This window comes from Syngnathus acus, chromosome 15 (assembly GCF_901709675.1).
Source record: "Syngnathus acus chromosome 15, fSynAcu1.2, whole genome shotgun sequence".
Taxonomy (NCBI): Eukaryota; Metazoa; Chordata; class Actinopteri; order Syngnathiformes; family Syngnathidae; genus Syngnathus; species Syngnathus acus.
In genome coordinates this window covers 874,653-888,518 of record NC_051100.1, presented here as the reverse complement: position 1 = coordinate 888,518, position 13,866 = coordinate 874,653, and the positions used below count along the sequence as shown (strand labels likewise).

Here is a 13,866-nt window from a genome sequence, read left to right as displayed (position 1 = left end):
GGTGACATTGAGCCATGTTGTGGAATATGTAAAGTGGACCACTGGGAAAGAATGACAAAAATGCTTGAGTGACTGAGCCCCACACATCTAAGCATTGTCATTGAAAATTTGCTGTTGAAGCGCCACATAGAGTATAGCACGGTGTATTATTATTTATCGACTCACAACAACATGGTGTGATTGTCAAGGGAGAAGCCGAACAAAGACATGGAAATGAGCCATAATAAAGAGGGAGGGAATGTTTTTGAAAATCTACTGGCAATTCTTGATGACCCGGTGCACTGACTGCAACCCAACGTCTTGCTGCGTTGCTTTCTAGCCACACTTACAGTACATATGAAATCATATAAATGGTGGAGACAGCCGGCTGCATCTTTTTCTTTTTATATTCAAACCACACACGCAGCTTGGTTTCCCCCCTGGTTTCCTTTCTTGGAGAATTGCAAAGATTGCTGAATATCTGCCAAAATGCTTGAAAAATCCTCCCGGTGATGCTTAGTAATCAGTACACATGTATACTAAAAACGTTACATGGAGCTGGCAAGAGACTACAAATGGAAACTAGCCAATGGCTATAATCTGGCATAGTTACATGCAAATGTTCATTAGTGTCTGCAATTGGCTGGCAACCAGTTCAGGGTGTAGCCCGCCTCTCGCCTAAAGACAGCTGGGATAAGCTCCAGCACACCCCCAACCAACCCGAGCGAGGATAAGCAGTTCAGAGGATGGATGGATGGATGGATGGATGGATGGATGGATGGATGGATGGATGGATGGATGGATGGATGGATGGATGGATGGATGGATGGATGGATGGATGGATGGATGGATGGATGGATGGATGGATGGATGGATGGATGGATGGATGGATGGGTGTGTTCTTCACTATACACTATCCCAACGGTGATCTTTTTTTTTTCTTTTTTCTTTCTTTCAAACTCGGATTAGTGATAAGGCCCCAAAATCTCCCATGTGTATATCTGCCATTTTAACTCCAGTAAACGCGGAGATACAGATTTATGGGATCATATGGATGTACACTCACTTTGCAAGCAGGATGTCATCAACATACGACCATCCATCGTATGCACGAGTGGAGCCAAACAACACTTGCCGTGGAGGTGCATAAAGCACAAGGAGAGAGAAATGTTGCCTTGTGGAATAAAGCTGAGGTTACTTGCTTTTGAGCATATTTGGGAAAGAGACCCTTCAGGGTACCTATATTCAAAATGTTTCTTTTTTTTCTTTAGTGTTGACATCAGTGTTGAATCTGAATTCCATATTGTTATGGGGGTTTTTTTTGTTTTTGTTTTTTTTGGTGCAATTGAGAGCATAGTGTTTTACCTGAAAGATCAAAAAAAATTGCATCTCTGCAAGAAGTGAGGTCTGAAATGGGAAAAATTGTGAAAAAGGTCAGTAAACAAGCAATTAAAAAAGGTCTAACAGTGTGAGTAGGGAGCCTACATTTGCCAGTCTGGTGCTCTTTGGTGGAAAACACATTAATTAGATTCTAGTTGGCTGTTTCCAGCTCATCCTTTGTTGACTTTGTGATCAATGTGCTGCTCAGTGAGGCAGTCATTGCCTTCAATATTTAATATTTGTTTAAGGTTTTCCTGCGTGGATTGGCCTCAACTTCTCGGATGAATCGCAGATTTTGCCAGACGAAGTAAGCGTAGAAAAGTTGCTGTCATTCATTCAAGCGACAATGTTTATGGTACTATGAATTGCACTTGTTTTCTGGTTTCCTCATTGTTTATTCATTTGTTTATTATCTATTTATTTTATTCATCTCGCTATGTCATGCACGAAAGGTTGGATGGTTGGGTGGATGGACAGATGGACGGATGGATGCAAATGTCTACACTGTCAGATGGTTAACATGCACATAAAGGCAGAAAAGTGAATTCAGTTTTTTTTGCCATCAATATTTGGACTGGCCTAAAAATACCCACAAGCCGACTTCTTTTTCTTGGAACTAATGAAGTGTGCATATTCCAACACACTGATTGACACACGAGCGAGCCATCTTCTGCTCTCCATAACATGCTCAAGGACACATCCAATTAGGACCAGGACTCTTGTAAACTTGTTTTGGTTCCTGGGCCTATGTGACAGAAGGACAACATTTGATTGAGCATCTCAGGTTGCTACAGACCAAACTGATTGCCTATGGCGGGCGGGCGGTTGTGTGTGTGTGTTGGGGGGGGGGGCTTTTTGCCTTTCAATATTTTCCCATCATCCTCCATCCCACTTTGAAATCTATTGTTATGAACTGTCAACGCTTTTTGACAAAGTTAGAGCAGTTCTCCCATTCAAATGTGATTTATGAATATTCAAAGGAGAGAGAGAGTGCAGGTATGCATTACAGTGCATTCTTTTCACAAGATAGTTGCCAACGTGACTATCATTTATATTCTAATTTGTTATTGTGGCTGCACCCCAGATGTCCTCTAGCGTAACTGATAAGGAGCTGCTCCGTATCCAAATGTAAAAGTGCACCAAAATGCTATCAACAACCTTGCACTTATTCAACCCTTTACCCTTTGTGCTCGCTCGCTCGTCTCTATGCTACATCGGCACAAGGTCTGGAAGTAAAGCAGTCAGACACACCCTTGGAATGACACTCATATTTATGAGACACCAAACTTTTATCCCCGACAGACGTTTTGCGAGCAAAAGTTGACACAAGTCAATAGAGTAATTGCAGCAGCCATTTTCCTTCTTTCAGGTGGGACTCGTGCTGCACTATTCGTCTTTAGCGACCATGCTGTGGCTTGGTGTGACAGCCAGGAACATTTACAAGCAGGTGTCTAAGAAGCCTCTCCAGAGCCAAGATGGGGACCCCCCAAGGCCCCCTAAACAACCACTGTTGAGGTACATCCATTTCCGAGCATTGCTCTCCAGTCTTGACCGCTCTGTGTTGGTTTGCGCACGTGTGCTTTCTTGTATACCTCTGCAATGCTATTTTATGATTCTTGCGTGTTCTTCACTGCAATCAACGACTTGTTTGTGTTATAGTGATGCCTCCAAATTCATGGAAAGGCTCCAAAATCTGCAAGAAAGATATTCACCGAAAAACAAAGTGGTTGAACCATAACGTGTAGCTTCGTGACTTACCTTATATGTATCTCAAATATATATATTCATCCTTCTTTCAAAGCAAATCCGCCAATACCTTCATGGTTGGGCTTATAAACACAACTGGCAGTCTCCAGCATCATGCACTGCTTGTGAATGAGATCATTTGTCCAGGGGCAAGCGCTTGGATCATGCCGCACTGCATCCATGTTGATCCGTAGTGATTGACTGTAATGGTCCCTGTCAGACATTCTCATGCAATACGACTTAGCGGCTGGAGACAAATCAATTTCTCCTCCTGCGCCCACCCCCATTCTCCAATCACCATCTCCCCCATGCCCATTATCAAACCTATTTCTGCTGATCTATCTCCCTGTCCCTCCATCTAATGGTACATCAAGCAAACAATTGAAGCCAATTTTGTCAGAAATCTGCTCTGCGTCATGTTTAATACCTCATCTTATTTTTCTATTTGGTGAATATTATTATTGTAATCATTTTTATTGTTTATATGGATGGTCCATTCATCCATACATGGTTATTATTATTATTACAAAGCATGCACAGATTTGGGTGAGCAATCATTAACATATGTTAGGCATGTGCTGTACTGAGCTTGAGGTTAAAGAGGTCAGGTTGCGCTTATTCTCATTTACACTTATCTTGCTGACAGGAGCGTAAATGGCTTTCTGCTGGTAGGGGGATGGGAGCTCCTAAGGGAACTGTTCCACTCAGAAGCAGTGACAGGCTGCTAATGCTGCCAACCACTACAATCTCCAAGCTCCTGTTTCCCTGTTTCCCTCGTCACAATCACCCTACCTCCGTGTCCCAAACAAGCCAAGCACCTTGATTATAATTGAATTTTGGGGAATATCTGATGTGGTGTGAAGGGAGACATATTGTGTCAGGGGGAAGCAAAAAAGAGGAAGATGGAGTGCTGTAAAGGTTAGGCCAGTGACAAAGGTGGAGATTGAACAGGATGGAAGAGGAAATAGCATAGGAAAGTGGATGACAGGGGGCAAAGGGAAAAAGCACAAGGACACGGTGGAGACGGATTAGCGTTGTTGCTGCAGCACACAATTTGTAAGCCTCGCTTCTTAGTCACTGTGATGCAAGCGTCACATTTTACAATTAAAAGCTGTCCTTATCAGGCAGCAGATGACAGATGATTAAACACTATCATATTGTCTATAGAACCTTTTGCCTGAAGGTGACCGATCTAATCTTTGCATTCATGGCCTTGATTTCACCCCGAGGAAGTGTAACATTCATTTCACAGGAGGGTGTCATTCTAAAGGGAAATGAAGAGACGAGCAATGAAAGTGATTGAAACATACTCCTGTTTTGCCTATATCCACAAATTCATCATTTTTTCGCCCCGTGCATCGGCGACTGACTTGGGTGCAGGCATTGTGGGTTGGTTTACTTAGTAACCGAGTTCCTGTGAGTTGACAGTCATGCAGGGCGTGCCTTTTGTCAGGCTTTGATAGACTCCAGTTCACGCTGGCCCAGAACAGGATAGACTCTACAGAACATTGACGAACGAATGGTTATATGTAGAGAAAAGAAATGTGTGACTTGACTGGGTGGGGTGTGTGCAGAAAAGGTTTTTTTCTCAGTGTTCATTTAGATTCATGGTGTAAGTACAGTATAATTCTTTCTGAATGCTTTAATTCAAATATATTGTTTTTAACCAAGCAAGCACTTTTGATGATCTCTTCCAGATTTTATTTAATCAGTGGTGGAGTGCCCCTCATCATCTGTGGGGTCACAGCAGCTGTCAATCTTGACAACTATGGGAGTGGGGAACAAGCACCATAGTAAGTTCACACTTTCAATTTAAGAAAAGTTGAATGGAAACTGCGGCCATTAATTAAAAGGCTTATCTATAAATGTAAAAACGATATGAATAAAGAATTGTAATTTCATATCGCTGTCATTTCTTTGATCCGTGATTTTGTTTGTAAAATTCTGTGCTCTTGATCATTGTTATGCTGCATGTCAATGGAATGGGAATGTCTCCTGTCTTTTAATAAGGTTGTTTTGGGCTTCAACAAAGAAAATCGTATTTGACCTTTGACATTTTTGCCGTTAGGATTGTTATCTAATTATTTCCGTGCGTGTTGCAGCTGCTGGATGGCCTGGGAGCCAAGTCTGGGCGCTTTCTTCGGCCCAGTTGCCCTCATCGTCCTGGTGACGTGCATCTACTTCCTGTGTACCTTCATTCAACTGCGGCGCCGCCCCGAAAAGAAGTACGAGCTCAAGCGCTTGACAGAAGAGCACCAAAGGTTGGCCTCCGTCGACGTGCCGACTCAGTGCCAGCAGGCGGCCGAGCCCGGCGCCCTGACGGCCCAACCTTCCGGGAGCCACTGCCCCGCCGGTTGCCCGGGCGTCCCGGTTAATCCCGCCCTGCTGGCCAACGAGCACTCCTTCAAGGCCCAATTACGCACGGCGGCCTTTACGCTTTTCCTCTTCCTGGCCACGTGGACTTTTGGGGCACTGGCTGTGTCACAGGGTCATTTCCTGGACATGATCTTCAGTTGCCTGTACGGTGCCTTCTCTGTCACGCTGGGCCTCTTCATCCTCATCCATCACTGTGCCAAACGGGACGATGTCTGGCATTGCTGGTGTTCTTGTTGTCCCGGGGGGCGAGCCAACGGCTGCTCCGGTGCCCACGGGCCGGGCCAAGTGCCGCCAAAAGTCAACGTCAACGGAGATACCCCTTCGCACGGACACGCTCACTGCCACCACGATTCGCCGTGTAAAGCGCTGATGAGCTGTAGTCACGGCGGCGTCAATCACTGTAAACACGCTGCCCTCCCATCGTCACAAAATCACCTAACGTGTCTGACGCCTGTGACTCCATGTTGCGCCGCCCTGCATAGCCAGCAGCTGATGGAGGAGGAGCCTACTGCCACACACGTGCTGCTTCACGCCGATCCAGAGGGTTACCGGCCGGGCATCCAGTTGCACCCCTGTTTGAAGAGCAGCAGCAGCATCAGGACTAAAAGCCGCCATCTCAGCCGCCGGTCCGGCACCAGCGTTTGCGGCGGCGGCGGCGGCGCGGGGAGCGAGAGGGAATACGCCTATCATATCCCCTCCAATATTGACGGAGGCAGCGTGCACAGCTCACACACTGACAGCCCCCACAGCAGCCACGAGCGTCACATCCACACGTGTCCGCATCAGGTCCACGAGGGCCTCCACGAGGGGCATCATACTTGCCAAGCGGCAGCTGCGCACGAGGCCCTGGCGTGTCATAATCCCTGCCATCGGCATATGTGCTGCGCCAAGGCCGACATTTTCCCTTCCCTGTGCCCGGCGGAGACGGCCGACGCTGGCGTCTTCCTGTGCGGGTGCAGCAAAGTGGCGGAGGAGGAGCCGATCACGCATCACCATTTGGAAATGCACGGCCCGCGCAGACAATCTTACACGCAGAATCCGCCCAATCAGAATGGGATTCTAAAGGGCGGCTTGCACGAGGGACTCCTTTACAGCTCAGACAGTACAGGGAATATACGCACTGGACCCTGGAAGAATGAAACTACTGTGTAGTCTGGGATGGATTCAAGCAGCAGCAGCAGCCTGCAGCAGCAGCCTGCAGCCTGCAGCAGCAGCAGCCTGCAGCCTGCAGCAGCAGCAGCCTGCAGCAGCAGCAGCAGCAGCCTGCAGCAGCAGCCTGCAGCAGCCTGCAGCAGCAGCAGCAGCAGCCTGCAGCAGCAGCCTGCAGCATCAGCCTGCAGCAGCAGCCTGCAGCAGCCTGCAGCAGCCTGCAGCAGCCTGCAGCAGCAGCCTGCAGCCTGCAGCCTGCAGCAGCAGCAGCCTGCAGCAGCCTGCAGCAGCAGCAGCCTGCAGCAGCAGCAGCAGCAGCAGCCTGCAGCCTGCAGCCGCAGCCGCAGCCGCAGCAGCAGCGACATTTCATGCCACCAAAAACCGACAAGGAAAAAAAAACAACATGTCTCCCAGAATTGAAAAACCTTTTAAACATCTCAGTCAGTGTCCTCATATTTGTATGTGTGCTCTTCTACTGGACCGAAATCTCCCCATTCACTAAACAATCTATTCCGTCAAGATAAATATACCAACATTTCAGAAGATACACATGAACAAAAGATATCAGATATCTTTATGTAAAAAAGAAATTGAATGGCTGTTATGTATGGATACTGTGTGTTTGTGCTCAAAGGCAACAAGCTGCAAGATTTTTTTACCCTTTGAGTCTGCATCCATCAAATTAACCAAAACTTTAACGAACTCGTCGCATCCGTATTTTAGACAACTAAACCAGCAATTTTCGATTTGGTGGGTTTCTTTGCCATTCAATCAAACAGCTGTGAATATGTACAAGACATTTTCAAATTAACAGACAAAGATGATGTTGCCTGGCATCAACGTGATATTCATCCAAGACATGAGAAAAAAGTCAAATCAAACATGCTTTTTCAGGGTGGTATTGATTTTGTGTTCCGTATAGTGTTGTCACGATTCTTTCTTTTGTTTTTTCTCTGAAGAGACGTGTTCACAACAGTATCAATGTGACTCCAGTTTGTCTTAATGAGCCTCTGAATCTCCAGTTGCGCCTGTAACCACATTGACAGATACTGTAGATACTTTATTCAGTCACAAAAGAAATACAGTGGTGCCTTGCAATTTCATTTTTTCTCAAAACACTCACACGTCTTCACCATTGAAATGGCACCACAATCTGTAATTCTGGATCCTCGGTTTAGTTTAGAGAGTGAGCATCAACTTGGCGAGAGGCATGTTTATCTGCCAAACTGTTGCTTCTTGCCAAGTGAGTCGAGTTCACTGTCACCAAACAGTGCGAGCTCGTATTTCAAGTTTTTGGTCACAAGTCAAAGCAAAACAAATGCCTCAACGAAAACACTGTGAGTGGGCTCACTTAAATTTCAAGGCACCACTGTACACTCTTCAAGTTGTCTCGACAATGGGAGCAAGACAAAAAACACCAAGCATAACAGAAGACTACTGATATTTAAGTTCAAGAAAAAAAACGTACATTTTAGATATTTAACAGTATGCAAAGATATTAAGGATATGACACGTTAAATATAAAATCTTGTCATTTTTTATTTACATACACAAATTATATTAACGTCAAAATTCCAGTGCATTCTGAAGGTCCAGAAAAAAAAGTGTATGGTGATCATTGCACAAGATTTTGACTTAATGTGATATTAGTGTTTCTCTCCCAAGGTAGAATTAAAAACCTTCAATTGCTTCTCTAACATTGTCCACCTGTGAGGATTTCATTTGCCTTTGACTTGACCTAAAGGACTGCTGCACTTCATTATATACAAGTTCTGTCAAAGCCTTAGTTCCTATCACTCATTAGTTACAGATTTGCCCAAAGAACCCTAAAATAGAAATGGAACTTCAGATGTTTATAGATAGATAGTGTTTGTCATGAAGGATTTAATATTCTAAAGAAGAAGGCAAGAGAGAGGTTGTGAGTACCAACTGAAACCCGCATGTTTGTGTTAATGGATTGTGTGTGTTTATTTTTTTGGGGAGGGGGGAGCTGAGCGAGGTTAACAGATTTCATCAAAAAGATAAAAAAAGTTTAAAAAAAAGACAAAAGTGCATATAATCAGCATTTAGACCGCAAACCCTGTTCTCGCAAAAGCACCTGGGCATGCGCATTGTCTTTCTTCATTTGTCTACGTGAATAAAAATGGTTCCTAGTTGTTTTCTACCAGATTTAAAATATTTATAAATTGAATAATTCTATATATAAAGTCATGGGAAAATACTGCCCTCTCAATTTTAATACTCAGTATCTGAGTTTAGAAATGTCTTTTGTTTTCGAATGCCTTTGTCATTTTTCTTACCATTAACATGCGTATGCAGATACTCCAAGTGTTGTGAGACTTTTCCTGATGTATCAGATATACAAATGCACTACCCATGCTAATGTTGGCCTCTCCGAATACATTCTTTAAGTGTGATTATTCTGCAAATGGTTGTTCAGACTGGAAGAATAACTAAGATTAAAAAGTGTGTCTTCTGTCGAAATGAGAGGGGGGGGGGGCAATCATGTGATGCTCAGTGCCATTTATTTTTATAAAGTGAAACCCCAATTGAATTCTTAGACAATGCTTCAATCTCCCTCTGGAGTTTATTCTCCACTTTTGGACAAAATTATTTATTACAGGCTCAATTTGAGTGCTGAAATATTGGCCCATATCCTTGTAGTCACTCAGATGCTGCCAGCCGTTCACTTTGCCTTTCCAGTTAACAGAGACATTCATTTGGAACAGTCTCTCTCTTTTATCTCTCTGTCTCTCTGTCCCTCTCTCTCTCTCTCTCTCGCTCGCTCGCTCTCTCTGTCTCACATACATTTACACGCATATGTTTATGTACGGAGAGTCACCAGCTGGCAAGTGAAAAACATTGACAGTCCATAGTATACAGTACATAGACAGTCTTGGCATAAATAAAACCAAATCATCCCGTTGTATTCTTCCTTCTTTTTTTAATGTCTCAGTGATAAAGAACTCAGCACCAGTATTTTTTTAATACAAAGATAGACAATAAAAGGTCATCAAATTCCATTCAAAATGGTCATTTACTTTGAGACGACTGTGCCTCAATTTGGGGGCGGGCACAAGCATGGTGGTGGCCAGCCAGTCACGGACGGATCCTATGACGGACACATACGTAGCTCTCTCAACACAAGACATTGAGAAAGAAGGAAATGGTGGTCTCTGTTAATGGCTGTACAAGTGTATTTGCTAAGTGTTTGCTTTCAATGTGTTTGGTGTCATAGTGCCACTGTAGAAGACCCTCTCTATTCTACTCTACTCTACTCTACTCTATTCTAGTCAGCAGTAGCAGATGTGCTGTCCCAAATGAGCATGACGGCTTTGTTTTGGGTCACCTCGCAGCTGCTTGAAAACTGACCAGTGGTACTGTGACAAAACCCAAAGCCAGTTTTCACTTTTTTCTACATTGACACAGATTCCAATAAATGTATTTTTTCACCATGTCACTGGTGAGAGTATCTTTGCCATTTTTCTCACTCATGCACATTTTTGAACGTGCGTTTTGTTTTGATCCCTCAGTTCTTGCCTCACTGTGATGTGTGAGCTGCTGCGGGGCAGGATTTCTACATTTGATGCTGTCTCTTTGTGGTCGGCGCTGCGTTATGTGCACGTAATGGTACGAAGCGTCAGGCCGTGCATCGTTCATACAATCCGAAACTTGGCAGCGCACAATGGAAGTGGATGTCAATTTCTAATTCCTAATCATTTCTAATCCGTGTGCAGCAGCACAGAGTGTCGTGAGGGATCATATTTTATTTGGTCCCCAAAAATAAACATTTCTACAACTAATGCATCATTGTTTGTCCGTCTATACCAGCAATGACCAAATTATTGACAAGCAGAACAATGAAGTGCTCGCTCGTCAACAAGATGGCAAAAAGTACATCATTAAGCTGTGTATCCACATAGTATGATGTTTTTTTTTTTTTCTTCTGTTGGTGTGTGGTGGCATTTTTATTTATCTCATGTCAAATATGTGCCTTGGCTCACTAAAGATTTAGAAACAAAGTAAACAGGGAGGCCGCCAGAAGGGCTTATGTGATTGTAAATACACTTGAAAATATTGGTGAGGGCTTTTGTGGGAATAGTTTGCTTTTGTTTCATGAGAACAAAGTCTGACTTTTTGTTCATAAATAAAGGTAACACCAGAAGAGCGGCGTAACCATGGTGAAACATGTTTGACGCGTCAAGAAGGTTTTTTTGTTTAAATCTTTTAAAGTTGTCTTTGTTTTTTTTCTAAATGTGTAGCTCTGAATCTCTTCTCAGGCCTTCTTGCATCAATTTTCTCCCAGTTACTCCTGCATTTGAAAAACGTGCATGTTAGGTTAATTGAAGTGTCTAAATTGCCCATGGGTGTGAATTGGAGTGTGAATGGCTTGCTTGTTCCTATGTGCCTTGCAATTGGCTGGTGGCCGGCCGCCTCTTGCCTCCACTCCAATGAAAACAATTGTTATAGAAAGTGGCTGGACGTATAGCTCTGAGTTGCCCGAAGGTCGCAAATCTGACAATGTCCCGGAAACTCTAGATTTGTTCGTATACTGTGGGCATGGTGTATGGTCAAGAAAAAATATATAGCAGTTTCATTGCAACTTTCTTCTGTTTGCAACGATATGTCATAAAAGGACTTCTAGTTTAATTCGGCAATGTATGAAACAGGCGAGTAAATATGAGGCTGAGCTGGGAGAAGCCAAGTGAGAAAGTGCCCGTGTTGTTAGGCGATGACAATGTATTACGCCTGTGGGCTTGCATGAGTAATCAAATGTGGAATAACAAGCGGGACTTTGCATACACTTGCTCTGTGCTTTCACTGAGGCATTCACAACACAATGCACAGGACTTCATATGATTGAGTGGGGAAGGCTTTGTACACGAATGCATTTTTCCTCCTTCTTAAAGATGACGTTTTTATCATCTTAAATCAGAGCCTTGTAGGCCATGTTATCCTGGCTCTATTGTAATTGTCTGCCTGCCTGCCTGCCTGCCTGCCTTCATCCTTCTTTTTCCTCCACACATTCTTTTGCCAATAACAAATAGCACTCACTCCTCCCTGCCATGACTTGCGCTAGAAGGCTGTGATGGTCATGCTAATGCCGCCCTCGACAAAAAATAACAGCTTCTTGACTCATTTGCCGGCTAGGAGAGGAGACAGGTGGTTGAAGATTTGGGGAAGGTAATTTGAGGCTTATGAGGGGGCAAATGCACACAGAGCAGAGCGTGAGGTGCCCAAATCAAAGAGGGAATGAAAACAGGAAGGCGTTTGAATAATATCCTATGATTGCTTCTTATCCTTGTTTGAACTGCATTTCAGCTCGTGTGTTTGTTTTAGCATTTAGCCGCTTGTACATTTATTTAGTTACTGGCAGTGACATTGCAGCAAGATACGTACATACGTGTGGGAAAGCACCATCGTACTCTTCCGATTTCTTTCTGTTGCATGTGTAGATGAGTGATTGTTGAGAGGGGGGGGGGGGGGGGGGGCACTGTGCAACGACGCAGCAAGAGCAGGTTCCTCAAGTACTTTCAGGTTCAGTCATTTGATCTTATTGAATTGATGAGAGAGAGGATAACCATCATCACAGGGGGTCACTTATCCAGGATTGTCCAGGACTCTCTGTTTGACTCACTTAAGATCACTTAACGTGAGCCAGGCTAGGGTGGATTGGCTTTGTCATGTGGGCCTCAGGTACATCTCTGATTCATCCAGGCTCCGATGATCAACAGTTTGGGTAACCTGGCATCTGCCCCGATTCATTGGGATGAAAAGTGATCGAGAAGAGGGGTGAAGAAAAATAGAAGAAAGTCGGAACGAGGAAGCAATATGGGCATTCGTAGTATATACAACAATGGTGTTTGGGTGATTGACAGTATCAACGGTATGACTTTGGTGTTGTGGTTGCTGCCGCCATAAGAAAAAAGAGAAACCAGCTCACCTTTAGTTCCAAGAGGACACGGGAAGATTTGCCCTCAAACAGTGTACGTAATAAAAACTTCCATTACATTTCACACGCTTTTCCCCGAGTGACCACAACTCAACCATCCCAGCATTTAATCCCGAGTAAAGAACTCACTCAGGAGATGTTGAGACAGACCTTTCTTTTCTTTCAGCACAATGAAAATATTGCCTATAACTTGTTTTCTTGCCGCAGCCAGTGTGCTGTCATATTTCCCCATGCATAAAATCCTTTGTGAGTGTTGTGATGCAGAGCAAACATTAAAAGAAGTGTTTGAACGATTCGGAGACAGACGATAGCTGCCAATCGGTGATGTTGTTGTTAGTGTTTGACAGTGATCTACCATATCATACTTGCCTCCCCCGCGGCATGTCTTTGTTATTTATAGCTTTCCCCATTGGTGACACAGCCTTGTACAACTGTAAAGGAGCAGAGCACATGTGACGTTTTACTGAAACAAGACAGTGGATTGATTATAAGAGGCTGCTACAACAGTCTGTTAACACAACAGCCACCTCCTCCTTTAATAGAGAAAGCAGGGCAGCTGGAAATGACATAACAGTCCCATCGTGGAAATGGAAGAGTCCCTGAGTAAAATTGTGCCTCCTGAAGGTTTCCTAGCTTTTAGTCAAATGTTGTGTCGCATTGTAGAGAATCTTTTTCATCATGACAATAGAGATAGGTAGGTCTGAATAATTCATAATTATAATAATAATAATTACAGTGGCTGCTAGGAAGATGTTGAGATTTTCCATTTAGTTTAGCAAACAATCCCTTTTTTCCTTATCACTTAGTAGCATATATATATATACTTATCTATTATAATTGTGATCAAATTCATAATGTGCGAAAGCTAACCGTGTGAATTCCAAAGGCTCAGTCTATACACTACCGCCGTCTTGTGGTAAATGCGGGGATGAGATGCAGAAGATTTTGCTCCTGAAAAAACCTCTCCCATTCAAACTGTACATCTGCAATTCACACAAACCTATCCCTCCAAAGTTACACTTGCTTCATGATTATTTATACCGCAATAAAAATGTGCATTTGAACTGTTTTGGAGATCAGAAAACCAAGAAGTATTTGATTTCCTAGGAATTATGTGAAAACTGAGTGGAGGCTCAGAAATCCCCCCCAAAAACGTCGAAAAGGGGCTCGACTTGACTTTGACCTGAATTCCATAACTTGACAAGTGATCCTGTTTATAGTTTGATTTGGAAGCATTTTAACACAGACCGACGCACAATCAAGGGAGCAAACATTCTATCGAC

At 43.8% G+C, this 13,866-nt stretch overlaps 1 protein-coding gene across 1 annotated transcript in view; it reads left to right on the top strand.

The window, feature by feature from the left end:
- Positions 1-6,693, top strand: part of LOC119135024 (adhesion G protein-coupled receptor A3) — a 63,742-nt gene extending 57,049 nt beyond the window's left edge. The window contains 3 exon segments of the mRNA XM_037272329.1: positions 2,729-2,874; positions 4,803-4,898; positions 5,208-6,693. Of these exon segments, the coding sequence (XP_037128224.1) occupies positions 2,729-2,874; positions 4,803-4,898; positions 5,208-6,633 (1,668 nt within the window). The 3' untranslated portion in view covers positions 6,634-6,693.
- The last annotated feature ends 7,173 nt before the right edge of the window (positions 6,694-13,866 follow it).